Raw genomic sequence first — 18,016 nt, forward strand, 5'->3', positions numbered from 1 at the left:
TATGGGGTTACATGATGGTGAAGTGCGGGAAAACCCAATAGAGGCGGCCCCTGCGGCCCCTGCAAGGAGGCTAGCTGCGTGTGGGCAAACATACAATATTCCCGCCTACAGCCTACAAAGGCACTGCGTAGAAAATACGTGGACGGCGCATGGGCCTATATCAGCCTTTCCCATACATTCCCTACATATCTGGTAGAAAAGGGCTATGTGTGGACTAGGCAGTGGAAAAATGTGTGTGCGTGAACCTGGGCTATACGACGGTGAATTGCGGGCAACCGCGATGGGGGCTTGCCGTGCATCACTCTGACGACACTGTGTGTGGAAGCAGGAGTATATTTCAGCCTGTAGCCTTCGTTAAGTCCTGCGTCGATTATTCTGGTGTTTGCGGTGCAGAAACATCACGCGTAAAGTTACCGATCGTTGCCCGGCGACACCTATGGACATGTAGTTCCACTTACATTAGCCTGGCTGCATATCCTACATTACATGTAAAAGGGCTGCATAGGTACCGCAGCGATGGAGCATGGGCGCATGGGTGAAGTGCAGGCATATATATATATATATATATATATATATATATATATATATATATGCTCAGTATATGGGCTGCCACTCAGCACGTTGATGAAGCCAGACGAATGTGGGCAAATAGCTTGCATTCCCGCGTTCAAGGTAAGTATATTCTGCATAGAATATGCAATTAAGCATGTAATTTAAGTTATAAGCGCTTCAAAATGGCAAAGCATATAGGTAGACGAATTCCGGCTGCCAGCAATAAGTGAGGCGGTGCCCTCTTCCGATCTATACTCTGGTACAAATGGTTCTTGTCAGTTTTGTTGGAGGTCATTTGATAATTTGAACTTTTTATGGCCCCTTGGTGGTCGATTTAATGAGATTTTGCAGTAATACACATTTTGTTGAAATCTACAATAGCACCTTTGAGATTAACCTTTTTTTTGAAGTTGAGTAAAGCAGACTTGTTCTGCACATCATATCTTTGTAGCATAAGGCGAAATGTGGTTTACGAGAAACTTAGTGCTGTGCTAAAAAATGTGCAGTGAAAGCTCGTTAATCCGGTCGGCAAAAGACCAGAAAGAAAAGAGAAAAGCTAAGAAAACAATTTGTAAAGTTGTTCTGCAAGGAGCTGAAACATTGTCGCCTGCTTTTGACATGAAAACTGCACGGCAATGATGCACGGATGCGCGGAGCGCCTTAGTCTAGCTGCAATTTTGTAACAGTTTGCAGTATATATTTACCATGACGCTAATAGCCACGCTAACAGCCACGCGCCAGCGCCTAGCGTGCTTCCCAACGCCGTTCAAATCCAGCGCGCTGCTGCCAGGTCACGTGGCAGGACGCAGCACACCCTCTTCCCCTCCTCTCCCTCGGTGCATTCCGGAGTGATATCCGGCTAGGCCTTACGCCGCGCCGTGCCGTACTCCGTGCTGCTGCTGTTCGTGTGCTGTTTGTGTCTGATTTCGAAATCATTCCTTCAAACTTCCGTTTGGGTTTTTTGCTTATAGTAGCTTGCGCCGCGTGTCAGCAATGCAGCCGTTCGCGTACTTTGTGAAAAGTGACCACGCCGAGAAGCATGGAGCCGTTTCATATTGACAACACGTTCGGCTTCAACCGTAGCAACCGCGAAGCAAGAGAAGAAAGCGGTTACTGGAATGCGTCGAGTCTTCGTTTCCACAACACGATCGACTTCAACCGTAGCAGCCGCAAAGCAAGAGAAGAAAGCGGTTACTGGAATGCGTAGAGTCTTCGTTTCCAGGTGAGACCCATAGTGTAGCGCAAGAGTGCGTGCAATTTTCGACCGCGAAAATAAACGAGCGAGCGCAAAGGCGAGAAGGAGCGGAAGGGACGAGGCTCTGTCAGCTCTGTCCTGTTCGTTTCCCTTCGGCATTGCGCGTGAGTCTTTGGTTGTTTCCGCGGCAGCAAAGTGCATTCCACATCGAATCATCAAACTGCTGGTCCGTCAGTGTTCACAGTGTATGCGTTGCGACGCGAGCGCCGAGGTGTATGCATAGATGCGTTTGCTGAATGGCAGGCGCGCGTAGGAGTCCTAAATGTAAATGTGGCAATTGTATACCGCCCAGCGAGGCGCGTGACTGTTTTGGGCTTTCGTTAAGGTGGTTGCCCGACTTCCTGTTCCTTATTCGACGTGGGGCGTGATCGTGCGCTGCCTGCACGCGTGTTTTTGACGCCAGTATCGGCCCGTTGCGAACTGCCGATAGCGTGCGCCGCTCGGTCTGTTTAGCGTTCTGTTATTCGCTACGCGTATGTGCGTCTTTATAGTAATCTGATGTGGCGTCTTAAGGTTAGAACACACCTCTACGAGCCGATTACACCAGCTGTCAAGCTCAGAGTGGGAGGGGTGTGACGCGTCAAGGCATGCAAGCGACTGAGTTAATTGAAGCGACGCGTCACTGCGATACCGCCTGCTCGATCACTTTTGTAACATTGGTACCGTTGCCTGCAGCTGTTATGTTCTTTTAGTTGCTGGCGGCCGTGAATAAAAGTCATTGCTAAATGATGACGAAGAAGTAGCCATAGAAAAAGAGCGCTTTGTAACCCTTTCAAATTAAGTTGTTTGGAATAACCTAAGTAGTACAGAGTTGATCATAAAAACTAGTGTGAGCAAGTGGCGTTATGTATTTGAAGTTTGGCTGTTTAAACATTTTCTTGTGGTTGTGTGAAATGCCAACAATACAAATAATTATCAGGAAGTGCCAGGCATTGTGGGTGCAAAAACACAGCTGGAAATTATGTTATCCAGGTGAAGTGCGTTCTCTTCAGTAGTAAAGAGGTCTGAAAAGAGCTTTGGGGCGATTCTTGTCTTTGCCTGTTCAGCATACATTGCAGAGCACAAGTAGGTGTCGAGTTTTCTCAGATATGTTTTTTTTTCACCTCTGCATTGAGATCAGTGTGTTGCAATGTCTACTTTGGACCAGAGCGTTGATGGCATGCATTGGCATTCCCCTATTCAAAATAACTTGTGTGTCTCTTCTCAATAGGTCATCATCAGATAGTGCCAGTTTCATGCTCAGAAAGAAGCAGTGCTTATATACAGGGGGTCTCGGCTGGCCTCGGAACCCTTACAAAACTAGCGAGGAATCTGAGACTCCCTGTACTAGAATGTAAGGAGCGTATGAATCCGAAGCAAGCAACCAATTTTCTTTTTCTTGTTAGTGGTGGTTGGAACATTTCTCCTGTCATTTCTAAGATTTCGTGGTGATTTTTAGCAAGAATCATTAACACGTTTTCTTATAGCCAAGACGCAAAAAATGCAACGTTGACAGCACAACATACAGGGTGGAAGAAAAAGGGAAACCCGCACCCTCATACCACGATTGAGTCCAGAGCTGGCCGCTCAGCTCTAAGGCTACACAGCAACAACGAGCACAATGGCATAGCCTCAGCTCAGCCGCTTTCTCTCTCTCCCTCTCTAGTTCTCTCCCCACCCGTTCTCGAGTCACTAGAGACCCCCTTCAATGCAGCCAGGCTTTAAAAAATGCCAATATGAAGTAATGGGCTACAGGGCAGCATTCTAAGGTGATATTACAGCATGAGAACAATGCTTTTATTCTTTTTTCCTCTAGTATCCATCTCCCATGGCACTCCTCATAGAAAATCATAGTAGAAGGATAACCATGTCAAGCTTCTGCAGTAATGCCGGTGTCACATGGCACTCCTCAGAGACTGGTCCAGCAAATACGTCTTATTTCACTTCATGAAAAGAATATCAATGGTGTTATATAGTGCAGCTATGAATGCACCTCAAAGATGAGAAACATTATTTGGACTTGAAGCTTGACAGCTTCACTTCTGTGGCCTTTCACTGTAATACGAAAGTAAAAACAGCGGTAATTTTTACACAAACCACCCAGAAAGAACAGACAGGACAGCGCCCGTGTTGTTTATGTAAAAATTAGCGCTGTTTTTACTTTTGTTACACAATGTTACGCCAACTAGTCCAGCAAGAGGTACTGTTAAATGAACTTTTCACTGTAGTTGCAATATTTTTACTGCCTCTAGATCTGAGTGGAAAATAAGCACCGTCTACTGCAAACTACTTCAAGGTCTGTTGAATTATAGCCTGTGCACAAAAAAGCTAAAAGTGCTAAATGGAAAAAGGTGAATGTTCACCATAAATTGTTACCTCTGTGATTATCTTGGTCAGTTCTGATTTTTTTTGCCATTTCACTTGCTTGGTGATGACACTGTGCAAGTTGAGTGAATATACCTGCTCTGCTACACTTACAGGAAATTAGGAGCTTGTAGTGACCTGTTTGACTCAGCCTTTCGGCATGCTACCTGATATCATAGTTCAACAAAGCTTGAAAGAAACTGCATATACTATGGACACCAGATGTTTGCTTGCGTCTTTTTTCAAATGCCTTAGACATTATTGTGCAGGCGCGGACAGAAGTAAACGAAGCGCGCCGCACAAGAAAGAACTGCTTTTCAGCGCCGCCTAGCAAAACCACGCGTAAGCTCAAAATCGCGATACGCATATGCAGGCCCCCTACCAGCGCAACCCTCTCATTGCTCCGCTCGCCTCGCATTCGGCCGTAGTCAGGGTCACGCTGATGATGGTTATGATCGGATGGTTGCACCCTTAGTAGCGAGCGGGCATTTCGGAGCGCACAGACCGCTGCCTTGATGCCAAAAATCCCGCGGGGGCGACGCTATCATTATGTCGTTTCATCTGTGACAGCTGTGGCGCGTTTCCATTGCAAATAGCGCGCGTCCTTCGAACTTAAGTTGCTTCTGGGATTCATTTTCATCTCGCTATAGACCAAATAAACTCAATAGCACTCGATCCACCACCGCAGTTTCGGAATAATTTACACAGTTACCGTTCATTTTCGGCTTGCTCCTACGAGGAACCGACGGAGCGGCAAAGCATGTGCCCTGTGTGTCTGTACTGCACCACAGTGCTCTTGCATTGGAACCTCGCCTAGGAGGTCAGCTTAAAAGGAGATAAAACCGCCGCTCTTGGCGCTTTTTGCAGCGCGATCCAGCGTCTCAAGGATAGTGACTGTTTCCAAATGTGCTGGATGCAGCTGTTGAGTTTCCACACCTATATTCTCAAACAGACCAATGTCTATATGTAACCGGTAGCTGTGAAGTAATACAGCTCGCACAGAAGAGTTTGGATCACTTGCTGGGTTCTGTCGTGGCTCATACTCTGATTAGTGGGCCTTCACGGATACTTATATGCCGAATTTCGCACGCGGGGCACGCAACAGTGACGCACTGCTGCCGCGGCATTCATGTGGGTGAGACAGCGGGTGCTTGTAGTCATCCTAAGATCCAAAGGTGCATGCAAAGTGATTACCATGAGCTCTGCTCCGCACATGACAGCGCGATACGCAGCGCACTGTCTCAGTGGTGATAAGAGCAGGATCCAGTATAGGGGCAGTTTGTTTCGGGGGAGACAGGCAGGGTGCATGCACTGGTGCTGCGTCAGCGCCTGGTAGGAACAAGGCGAATCATCAGTGATAACTGTAAAAAATTAACACAAAACTGCGGCAGCATGCCGAGTGTTTGAGCGCGTTTGCTTGCGAGTAAGACGCAGCAGAGTCCCAGCGGCAGCAAAAGTTCGAAACATGCGGGTTGTTTGCGGCGCAAACACGCCTCCAGCTGTCTCAAACGAAGCGGCTTAATGGTAGAGCCGTCCCCGCGCAATTTGCCTTATCAAGACAGCGGTCTTTGTTTTCCGAAATGTTCGCTAGCTACAAAGAGTACGACCATCCAATCATGATCATCATCAGCACGACACAGACGCCGGACGAATGCGAGGCAAGCGGAGCATTGAGAGGGTCGCGCCGGAAGCGGGCCTGCACATGCGCGTGGCGATTTTCAGCTCTCGTCTGGTTTGGCTAGGCGGCAATGACACGCAGTTCTTGTGCGGCACGCTCTGTTTACTTCTGTCCGCACCCGTACATGGACCACCCCGTGATATTTGCTCTATGACTGGTAAATAATTTATAATTGTCTTTCTCCTTGTTGTTTCAGTATTATCAACCGAACGATGGTTGCGACGTGTAGTTGGTTTTCAGGTCATGGCAAAAGCAAGAAAACTGGTAATATAACTGCTACTATGGCATTTGTTGTCATTCCAGCTTTTGAAACAGGCTGTTTTAGGCGTTGTAGTGAATTAAAACTGCATATCAACATTTATATTGTAGCCTTTTCCATGCCTCAGCAGATATAAAGGCCAACTAGGCATCACAGCCATCATTTGGCTGATCAAGTCTAAACAACATCAGAGAAGGAAATTTAATTATAAATTATTTAATGATAGGCAAATACCATTTGGGGATTCATGTATTCTAATGTCTAATGCAGCGTTTAAAAAAATATATGACCAAAGTTATGTTTTTATAGTCCTTGAAACTTATTTTTTAGGTGTTGTCTATTTCACTGTTCTCATTTTGCAGAGGTAGCAGTGTTCAGTACTGCTTACCTTCTTTTTGTTGTTCTCTTTTCATTCATTGGTTGGGCCCTGTTTTCCTGTGTTATTTGGTGTTCTCTAATCGCATAGTGCATCCCTTCTTTTTTGTTTGTGCACCACTTCTGTTCAGTGTTTTTGTGGTAGGCCTCATGACAGCTGGCAGCTTTCCTTTCATTTTTGCCTTCTCCTCTGACGGTGCTCATGGTACTAGACAAAATATAGTTTACTGAAAGGCTGAATTCTAAATTGTACAACATCATTAATGTGCCCTCTTCCTTTTTAGCACATGCCATTAATGGTGATGCCTACTGTTGCCATGAATCTTACATTGACACAAATTTGTTTCACAAGTGCAGGGCATGCTTTGCTCTCATGTAGAGTTTGTGCATTTACAGTGTATAGCTTGTACATTGTCTCTTAGTTGGTGACTGACACAGTGGCCTCATTGGTTGGCTTTTATATTATTATGAAGGTTAGAATTTGTTTTTCTCACTGCTGATGAGCTTTACAGGAGCTTATGATGCCTTCAACAGTCATGTCTTTTTTATTGCTTTAGTTAGGATACTGAGGCTCAAATGAGCGAGCATCTGAGACCAAAATACCAGTATAACTTCGTGCTGTTTGTCAGCTTTCTTTATGATGTGCATAACTGTTCAAGTAGGAAATAAGTTCAGGTCTTAGTGGTCCTTCATTTTCTTTTGCTTTTCAGCCTTTATGCCAGATGTCAGATTTTGGAGGATAGTTTGTCACATCCTTCATCATTGAAGTAGGTAGCACAATGTACCAGCCGTGACAATTGGTCATTATAACTAAGCACCCCACCTTCCCTTTATGAGCACACCAAAGTTGAGATCTGATGGCAACTTTGATGAGTATTGACACCTGAAGTTGTCTTGTTACAAGCATAATGTTACGGACCACTTTAAAATTTCCTTATGCTATTGGGTTCAAATCATGTTTTTGCTTGCTGTCAAACTCGCTCAACGGCACTTTCATTGTGAAAATTAGTATACCACTTGGAAAAGGCAGCCAGGTCCTTCATTGAATGTGAGTGGTGCACACTGGAATCCTGCTCCTGCAGCAAATCATGTGGGTCATATTGGAGGTTGTGTTAAAAAGTAAAGAAGCATAGATATGAAAATGGTGATACACAGTTATTACCATTTTGTGGCCCTTGACCAATTTCTGTCTTTTAAAGGCACTGTACTAAAAAGAAACTGAAGTGCACTGGAGCCGCTTGAAACGTTTTGTGTGAAGAAAAGGCATACTGACTGTGCTCATGGCAATTTGATGATAGTGCGAAATTTCAAAATGACTATTTTACTACTTCTTTATGAATATGTACTCTCTAGTGTCACAGAAGGTGTAATGACAGAACTTGTCTCTAATTTTTCTTTGCACTTCAGTTTTGTTTCTATTTATATTTTGTATTTCTTAGCATGAACACCACAGGCCATGCACTCCTTTATTACTTTGTATAAGGAAACAGTGGCAAGTCAAGTGTCTGCGTGTGGGCCCCTCGTTGAACACTATTCTAAGGCACTAAGTTGTTTGCCTTGGACTCAATAGTTTATGCGCTTCTAGCTGAAAAAATAAGTAATGTTTCGTTCAATTTTGACTACAAGAACTTTGCTAACTAGGCAGCATGTTGAGGATACATTAGAAATACTGCAGGTCAACCGGCATTAGTGCCTTGCTTGACAAGGGCATGGGCAAGAACTGCAATTAGAAAATTGCTCTTAGCAGTCACTGCGTAGCCGCCGCGGTGGCTGAGTGGTTATGGCACTCGGCTGCTGGCCCGAAAGACGCGAATTCAATCTCGGCCGCGGCGGTCAAATTTCGACGAAGGCGAAATTCTTGAGGCCCGTGTACTGTGCGGTGTCAGAGCACTCTAAAGAACCCCAGGTGGTCGATACTTCTGGAGCCCTTCATTACGGTGTCTCTCATAGCCTGAGTCGCTTTGGGACGTTAAACCCATATAAACCAAACCAGTCACTGCGTGTTGATTTAAACACTGGCAGTGCTCCTACTATATTTATTTTCAGTATTTGCTACCACACATACTAATCTGCGATTTTCAAGGATGAAGTCAATTTCTTTTCAATAATTGTGCAGTTAAAGTTGCATGTTCTAAAATTCGAAGCAAGCAGTTGCCTTTTGTACTTCACACTCCTATCAGAACTCACCACTATTGCATGACACCATCAACATCAAGGTGCAAGTCTTGTGTTGGTAATAAACGAAATGGTTTCTACTTTCTTGTTTCAACAGGCGTTAAAGCATACTGCTGTTGTTGCTGTGAAGCGTACAAATACAATTATTATCATATTCCTGGCTGCAAATATGGAAAAGAATTTTTATATGCGTGTTCTTTTTCCTTTAGGTGTATCTGAATTCAAGGTAGAGAAGGCAATGTATGACACCGTGAAGGGAATCCCAATGGATGCAGTATTTCACAAGAGAACTGCCATTCCCATCTGGTCAACAGAAGCAGTTGTACTATGCAGTTCCAGTGGCAAGTGCTCAGGAGGTGACAGCGGAAGGCAAGGAAAAGGTTCTCCACAAGGCTAAGCATAGAGGGCTGGGATAGTCGGTTCTGGGAAGAATTATGAGACATTCCAGCACACAAAAAATATGTCCGGTGTCCGTGGTGTCTATCCTCTTCGTTCGTGCATTTTTGTACGCTGGAGTGTGAAAAATGGATGCACTGAGAGGTAATTGCTACCTGTAGCTGGATTTATCTCAGGGGCATATACTAACTCCATCAGTGTATGTGAGAATTACGACTCAGGTTTGTTAGTGGTTTATAATATGAAAGCGCCCAACAAAGGATAATGCCAGACATACAAGACGTGATCAAATATTTGTAGATGTCTTCATGTGAAAGTTTATTTACAGGAGGTTAATTGATGGGTTCAGTTAGCTCGTGTGAGGATAAAAGCAACTTAAAAGCCTAGGCTCTATGTTCAGTGCGGCAGTGCATAACCAGTGAAATTACTCATTATGAATAACGTTTAGTGAATATGTACTTCTCATGCCATGGAAACAGAAGATGGACGGTACTTAGCAGTCATTTGCCCTGAGGATTTTAGCTACTGAGGCCAAAGTGATGCTGATTCTGTATAGGCATTCGTGGGTGCCGCCACATTTGCCATCGTCCATGAATCCTCTGGTTGCCTCTACTTAACGAAAATTTGTATGTTATAACTTGTAGCCATCACTGAAAGCATTTTGCACGAAAATAAGCTTGAATTGAATGCTAGCTGGCCTATTGTTGTCCTGTCAGATGCATGATGGAAGTGACTGTTAGAGTCCATCATGTAGCCCATAATGAACCCCTGTTTGCCCTTACCTTCTCTGCTCTCTTGTCTAGCTGTTATGAATACAGTTTTACAAGTCACGTTCTAACTTCAGCTACTTCAGCTTGCATGTAAAAAGATTTTGGCTACTTTTTACTGAAGCATAGGTGTGCTTGAGCACTCTTTCGCTAGCTTTGCTGCATGCTTTATAAAAATAGTTTGTAGCATTGAATATGACAAAGCATATCTTAGCCACTTTTTTCACACTTAGCAGGGACTGCCCAGCGGGGCCTGTAGAGATGGCTCGAAGCGGTTGCAATATTTTGTTGCATACATGTTGGGAGGAATCATGCGACTAGTGAGTTACGTATATGTGTGGCAGTAAACATTGCTACTTTGGAAAAGGCGCCGGTCTGCCATACAATGTCAGCGAAGCTTAACGAACCCCACTTGGTCTAAACTAATTTTGAGCCCTGCACTACAGTGTCCTGAAGCCATTATTGTTTTCTGCCTTGCTGTGAGAAGCGGATCTTGCAAGTGATCTGCCTGCTTAGAACCAGTCAACTTGTTAAGCTTATTCACTTAACTCATAATCAACTCGGACATTTTTTATAACTGGAACCCTAACGCTTGGATGCACCAAAAGAATTGCATCTCACTGGAAGACAGGGCGTGCTAGGCACTATAGTGGGCAATGCACAGTACGCAGAATCTAGTGTGGGTTTTGTATGTGTGCAAGTGTCTGCAGGTACTCTGCAGTCAACTGCACCAGAGGCTCAGGATGTATATAGCAAGCTATACCTAAACAAAACTCATGTGCGCTCAGGCAGCTTTGGTTTTAATACATTCAGCAGGAAAAATAATCTGGCAGCTTTTTTTTGCACTTCTGTTGGGGTTTTACCAGTGCCAGAGTTCATCGCATCTTGTTTAAGATTTCCTTTCGAATCATTAACATTCCACCCTTGTCATTTTGTATGCGGCATTCAGCTGAAAATAAATTTCAGCAGGCGGCTTTTTATGATTTGCTGCCACTTTTTTGGAAGAAATGAAGAGGAATGGTCTTCTAAATAGATGCAGCCAGCCATGCAGTGCTTTACAGTTCTGCACCCTGTGCGCATAAAGTCTAAATACATGGATTTTGTCACCCTGAAATATACTCACATCAGATATTTTTTTTTAGTCGAACTACATCTTGTCTCCTTTTTGTGCCCATCTTTATGCGCATCTTTTAATCACTGCTGTAATTCCTTAATTTCTCTTATTTTTGTTTTCTGCAGCAGTAGAATTTCCATATCAATTTATTTCTCTAGGCTACCAAGTATTAGTATCTCTGAGCCTGGTTTTGAATCAAATTACCGGAGATGCTAGAGTGCTGTTGATTGTCTCAGAAAGCCTGACTGTGTTGGAAGGACTGTCATGCTCAATATCAGCTGCAATGCCAAAATATGACAGGAATTCAGATTATGATGCAGGCGTACCCAACTGTATTGTAAATATATGCAGTTAGCTATGAATACAAAAGAAAAACACAACGCAATAATTCACATTTTCATACACACAGCATGATGATGAACAGGGGCAAGGTGGAGGGACCTCAAAGTGTTTTTCGGTGTCTTCCCCCTTGTCCATGTTCATCATTGTACTGTATGAATGAAAGTGTGAAATACTTGCTCATGCAGATACTGATTTCAAGCAAATTAATGCAAGTGGGCTGCTTTATGTGAGTAGCATTGATTTACTGTAGAGGCATTTCGAGTCGTATTGAATGTGTACTGTATGTTTGAATTACTGAGCTAAATTTAATAGCAGTATTTGCTCGTTGTCTTTGCACCGTGATTATTATAGTGTATTTCACACAAACTCGTGGTTTTGTTCTGTTCTTCAGGCATTGTGGCTACACAGCTGGAGTCAAGCTGCTATCAGGGAAATTCAACCTATTCAACTTTGCCAGAAAAGATGCACGCTATGATGCTAGGGGCCTCCATCTTGACTATACTGCCAGTTTTGTCTACCAATGAAGCTAAGGACGCTTTTGTGCAAATGTGAGCGTTTTTTCTTTCTTTACGATACGTGCTTGCTCTTCGGCAAGAACAGAAATGATGTGGTTATGTGCATGCTCCAGTGTACAATCATGTGGAAAATTATGACGCTGCGAGTGTGTGCCATACTATGCCTAACTGCGTGCAGGTGCCATCTGATGAAATGCTCGTGCCATCAAGGCCGGCGCAGCGAGATTGTTGGATCTTAGTGCACCTGACTCGGCATCAGGAGTGCTTGCTATTTTACACCATTTGGCATGCATTCGCTGGGATCTCTTAATTTTTCTCACGATAGTATCTCCAAACTCACAGCATCTCAATCAAGACATTCTACGGTATACCAACCACCCCAAATCGAATGGTACATAGACCACACCAGGAAACACCAAACGAAACCACACCAGAGCCGGTATTAGACAACCGGGTCACAGCACAGAAAACCAGACCAGAACGCACTAAAGCACACCACACTACGCCACATCAGGACCCGTGTCTGAAAATCCTGGTCTGGTCGGGACACCAGACATGGTCACACCAGAACCCATGTCTAAAAAAGCCAGTTTGGTGTAAACACCAGAAACAGGCTGGTGTTTTTTTTCGACTGGGTATATGGCATTTCTTCAATTGTGCCTATGAACTACTGGCAACGTATTGATTCCTTTCAATATAATTTTGATGCATAGTGTTTTGTTCAGCTGTAGGTTAATTTGAGCCTTCTACATATGGTGAGTCCATTTCAGATTAAGTTGGGACTTCGAAATTGCCTCATGTTGCATTTGGATTTGTAGACCTGAAAGCTTCATTTTGTACAAGTGCATTTGAAAGAGGATTTTCTTTATATAATATCTAGCCTACTACAAGAAATTAGCACAAGCATTAGCCTTGCTGTTCATAGTGGCAGCCGACGGTTATGTTCTTACATCACTCATTTAGCTCCAGACTACAATTTTGCCATGGTTTAAGGTGGCCTTAAAGTAATGGCTTCACTTTTTTCCCCCTTATTGTTTGGGAAGTGTATGCCATTGAGTCGTGCATAAAAGGAAGTTCATATGATGATGCAAAGATGGGCATTTAGAAGACAACAGAGAATTCTGGTATCATTAAGCTGAGTCACACCACTGTGATCATAGGTCTCTGAGTCCTCTGTATTATCCTGTTCTACATCCTTCTGATTTTTTGTTGACTTGCACATGGTTCCTCAAAGAGGGAGTTTTATGAATGGTTCAATGTATGGTTTTCATGGCATAGTTCACTTTGTATAATCTGTATAATCTATTTAAGATCAAAAAGCTAGCACTCGTTGGGAGTGAGCCAGCTGATGAGGCTACAAAACTTATGAAGACTAGTGAAGACTCCTGTGGCCCTTATGTACTCAATGAAGGGGCGGGGCGAAAAAGAAGCATTTAAGAACCTACGGCTGTACAGCGCAATTTTTGGTGAGTACATGTGAATATTATGAAGGTTATAGACACTTTGTGAACACACCATCTAATTGGAGGAAAAAGCTACTTTCAATCTGCCTGGTGTGGTTTTCAGCACTTCCGTTATCAATTACTGAGTAGCCATCCAAATATAAAGGACTATAGGTACCAAATTTTTGCTTGTGCGTTTTTTTCTTTCAAACCATGCGTTAGACATTCTATACATGTACGACCACTAAATAATTAATATTTAATTGCATAGTGGTGGTTCAAAAGTGCCAACACACACGGACCAAGAGACGAGACACACAAATCAGCACTGATCTTACAACTGATTTTTTTCTTCGGAAGAAGCACATCCTATATATACATACGGAAAAACAGCGCACATGTGCGATGTCAACAAGACTCCTAGTGCTAGTAAAAGGTAAAAACCGCTTTAAAAGCATGTATGTATCTGCAGAACCGCTACCCACTATGTAGCATATTGACTTCTCGAAGCGATAATGTAACAGATGGCGTACTCACGCACCCATTACTTTTTTATTAATACGAAACGCCTCAGCTACGTCTCTAGTACGCTGGTCAGAATGAGCGAACAAGACATCAGTATCGTCAAAAAAATGGCGTACATTTTCACGTGAAACAATGCTTAGCTAGGTTAGTTTCTTAAATAATAAGCGTGCTCCATGAGCCGCACGTTAACGCAGTGGCCAATCTGGCCTATGTAGGTAAGGACACAGAACAGGGATTTGATACACTACGCCAGTCTTACAGGGAACATATCTATTTTCATGATTTATATTGCAAGCATTTCTTCTGCGCCCTTCATGCTTTCTTTTAACTGCCGCCCCCACTCTTTCTATCTTGTTAGGTGCAGGGTACAGAACCTTTACCCTATGCTTGCTCCCCACTCTCTTTAATCCCTGTCTCGTAAACCTTGCGTCCTCCTCCCGCAGCCAATTTTCGAGAATTGTTGTTGTCATCCACGCTCTCCCATTTGCAGTGTAGGCCACAGGTAGATTTCAAATGCCCTTGAAGCAACGTGGGTGTCTCGATTTTGCTACCACCAGCATCTTTAACTTTTCATTGCCTGCCTTATTAGCACCCACCAGCACGGTAATGCGCTCTTTGCTGCGCTTCCCACCTGTACAGGCTTCGCCTCTGTAGGCGAGAGTCTTCGATGGAAGCTCCTTGTAGAAGAGGCCCATCTCGTCGACGTTGAATACGTCTCGTGGCTCATAGCTGTTTAAAATCTCCTGCAGCCGTCCGCGTTGCCAGTCAGCGCAGACTTCTCTATTCACTGCATTATTGTCTCCTGAAATGGATTTGAAGACTAGACCATGGCGCTTTTTAAATCTGCTAAGCCATCCGTCGCTGACGCAGGAATTCTCAACTCCCATTTGCAGGGCTATCTCCCGCGCCTTTTGCTCCAAAATTGGTCCACTTATGGAAAAACTGGCACTCCGCGCACGCTTAAACCACAGAAAAAGAACCTTTTCAAGTTCTTCATACGGTGTCGTCCTCATACGCATCCGGTTAGAAGCGAAGGTCACAGACTTGACAGCTCCTTGAATGACGTCTTTGTTTTTCATGATCCGCGAAAGCGTCGACTTCGGGACGTCGAACTTCTTCGCGACTTCTGTTTTTGAAAGGGAACTTCGCTCAAGCTCCTGCAGAATTTGTAACTTCTTTTCAAGCGAGAGCGCTTTGTGCGGGCGCTTCTTAACGCTTTCCATTACGTCGACGCACCGACAACACCGATCGCATGTAGGCCTAACGCAGAACAACAAAAACAAAATTATCAAGCGACTTACTGGATTGGCTTGTCCCGGCTATAGCGTTGGCTGCGAAGAAGTCGTTCATGGTTGCGAGACTGCCGCTGACATATGCGAGCACAAATACGCTCGGGAGGATTCCAAATTTTTAACTTTTGTGCCGTTTAGCCGAGGGTAACACGTTAGTCGTGTTCCAATTATCCGAGAATTTTACTGCGGCAGATATACGAAACCAACCAAGAAACCCTGCTTAATTTTGTTTATCAGTAAGTTTCATTTAACAGAGTTTCGTTTATAGGGCGTCCACTGTAATTTGCGCAGTACGATTTCCCCCCCACGTCCATCCCTGCCCCCATCACCCAAACTATTCTGCCTGCCGTCCACTGTAATTTTGAGGCAGTAGCGGATTTCCTCCGAAATGAGAGGCGGGCACTATGTGATGGTTTTAGCATAGATGTGGTTGATTTGTTTTATTCTCTTCCACACTTTGAACTAATCCAGTATGTTCAGCATTGATTACGAATGAGAGCGATGAATGCGTGTTCCAAAATGTGTGTGGAATCACAACAGGATTCTTTCTTTAACTGTTATCTTACTACCTGAGTAACACGTTTGTTGAGTGGGATGGTTGTCTTTATATGCAAAAATCTGGTGTGTGCATTGGTGCCAAGGTAGCTCCCATTCTCAGTTACATTTATCTAAGCAGGGTTGATATGAAAGTTGAGACTGATCTAGCCGGTTATTGCATATGCATTTTCTGTTATGTGTATGATTACCTGGTGCTGGCTAGGTCCGTGAATCCAGAATTTGTGTCAAATGTTCATAGTTTTGCACGTAATTAGTCGGAGCTGAGGTTCACACATGAAGTCCCTCAAGAAAGTCTTGCAGTTCCTTAATTAAAATTCTCTTTCGAACCCAACCATGTCTGTTGGCAGTATTCCCCTAGAAGTGAAAAGTCCCTTTTGAATTACAGGTCTTTTCATTCAAAGCTTGCAAAAAGTGGCATCGTTACGGGATGCTTAGGCATGGCAGTAAAGAAATCTTATCACAAAATGATGCTTAGTCTCTTAGCCCAAATAGACAGATGTAGGTAAGCTGGTTTCTGGGACTCAGTTCTCGTTTCAAGTGCAGACAGTCCTCCATGAGCTGAAATCGTCTGCAAGTACCTCGGGGTTGGAAAAGGGTTCGGAAGAAGGGAGAAGAAAGGTAGTGGGTTATGCCATATGTCCACACGCTATCGCACCGGATTAAAAAGAGTCGGAAGCAAGCATGGGGCAAAGGTTCTGTTCCCTGCACCTAACAAGCTAGAGAGTGGGGGCGGCAGTTCAAAGAAAGCATCAAGGGTGCAGAAGAAATGCTTGCAACATAAATCATGAAAATAGATGGTGTAGAAGAGAAGACTGGCGTAGCGTATCAAATCCCTCAGTCCTGTGACCTTACCTACATAGGTCGAATTGGCCGCTGCGTTAACGTGCGGCTCATGGAGCACGCTAATTCTTTAGAAAAGAAACTAACCTAGCTAAGCATTGTTTCACGTGCAAATGTACGCCATTTTTTTGACGATACTGACGTCTTGTTCGCTCATTCTGACCAGCGCACTAGAGAAGTAGCTGAGGCGTTTTATATTATCAAAAAAAGTAATGGGTGCTAAGTATGCCATCTCTTACATTATCGCTTCGAGAAATCAATATGCTACTTAGTGGGTAGTGGTTCTACAGATATTCACATGCTTTTAAAGCAGTTTTTTCCTTGTACTAGCTCTAGGAGTCTTGCTGACACTGTGCATGTGCGCTGTTTTTTCGTGTGTGTATATATGACGTGCTTCTTCGTAATAATAAATCTGTTGTAAGTTCAGCGGTGGTTTGTGTGTCTCGTCTCTTACATGGTCCGTGTGGGTTTGCGCTTTTGAACCACCAGTATGGATCAACACCAACTAGCGCAATGTGCAGTTTTTCTGATATTTAATTTCTTCTTGACGCTGTTTCGGTTTCATCAGTCAAACGATGACTGTGACATGTAGTTGGTGTTTAATTCACATGAGGCATAAAAAATCGGTTACATTAATGCCGACAGGTCATTTTTTGTCATTCCAGGTCTTGGAAGAGGCTGGATTAAATGTCGTAGTCAATTAAAGCTACATATCAGTGATTGTATTAGTTTTTCTAGTTGCATCATATGACCAAAACATCAACTTGACGACAGTCGGCGTTCGGTCGATGAAACCAAAACAGCATGAGAGAAGAAATTCGATTATAAATTATTTAGCGGGGTTGTAGGCAAGTACTACCTGGTAATCCATGTATTTTATTATCTAACGCATCATTTGACAGAAGAAAGCACGCAATAAATTTAGGTGTCTATATTCCTTTATTGGCTCATGCACCTTTCGGTTATTCTTATTTTGGATATTTATGTTTATTATGGTTACGGATATTAACAGTAAACGAAATTTGCTGATATTTCAAGCATTGCACATTGTAGCATTGCATACGGCTGTGAAGCATTTCCTGAAAAATGTGACTATAATACTTTGGAAAGTGATTTTTATCCACCATACTGAATCTCAATTTGATGTGTGTGTTATTTGTTCACTTTTACATCTGCTATGCAGCGCAGAATTCCAACAGCCACCATGGAAGGCAACAACAGAGTGGCTGCCTTCGTGCTGGGGGCGAGAGACTGGGATGGTGGTCGGAAAGTTCGGATGATGGGGGCGGACCCTTCACCCCAGTAATTGGGCTTTGTATGCAAGAATGCCCAAAATGTCTTGCAAAAACAAATAAATAAATAAGAAGCATTCTTACTTGCATTGTAATTTCAGTAGTAACATGTACACAAAAAATACTGATGAAGTGAAGAAAGCCTCTCTGGGTTGGCAAGGTGGGCCATAAGTCTAATTCGGTTGGTGGGCCCAAAGGCATACAGCTATTAGTTTTATATGGGTTACCTTCATTGACTTCCCGCAAGTTATCACCTAAGAAGCCCACTGGGACCAGAACGGCTAAACCACAGGGGC

General features: G+C 43.7%; 1 protein-coding gene across 3 annotated transcripts; it reads left to right on the plus strand.

Moving 5' to 3' along the window:
* Positions 1 to 1,413: 1,413 nt before the first annotated feature.
* On the plus strand, positions 1,414 to 17,799 carry LOC144115899 (uncharacterized). Of its 3 annotated transcripts, XR_013311602.1 has the most exons (6): positions 1,414 to 1,774; positions 6,025 to 6,092; positions 8,847 to 9,006; positions 11,648 to 11,804; positions 13,083 to 13,237; positions 17,612 to 17,799. XR_013311602.1 is itself a non-coding variant. In XM_077650529.1 (5 exons), exons 1-4 carry the CDS (start codon positions 1,671 to 1,673, stop codon positions 11,778 to 11,780), a joined length of 465 nt encoding a protein of 154 aa, XP_077506655.1. In that variant the 5' UTR covers positions 1,414 to 1,670; the 3' UTR covers positions 11,781 to 11,804; positions 17,612 to 17,799. The 3 variants fall into 3 exon arrangements, 2 of the variants coding, with proteins under 2 accessions (XP_077506655.1, XP_077506657.1); XM_077650529.1 differs by lacking the exon at positions 13,083 to 13,237; XM_077650531.1 differs by lacking the exon at positions 13,083 to 13,237 and having other exon boundaries at positions 17,617 to 17,799.
* Positions 17,800 to 18,016: the final 217 nt, after the last annotated feature.

The sequence above is a fragment of the Amblyomma americanum genome, chromosome 1 (assembly GCF_052857255.1).
Source record: "Amblyomma americanum isolate KBUSLIRL-KWMA chromosome 1, ASM5285725v1, whole genome shotgun sequence".
In the NCBI taxonomy this organism is placed as follows: domain Eukaryota; kingdom Metazoa; phylum Arthropoda; class Arachnida; order Ixodida; family Ixodidae; genus Amblyomma; species Amblyomma americanum.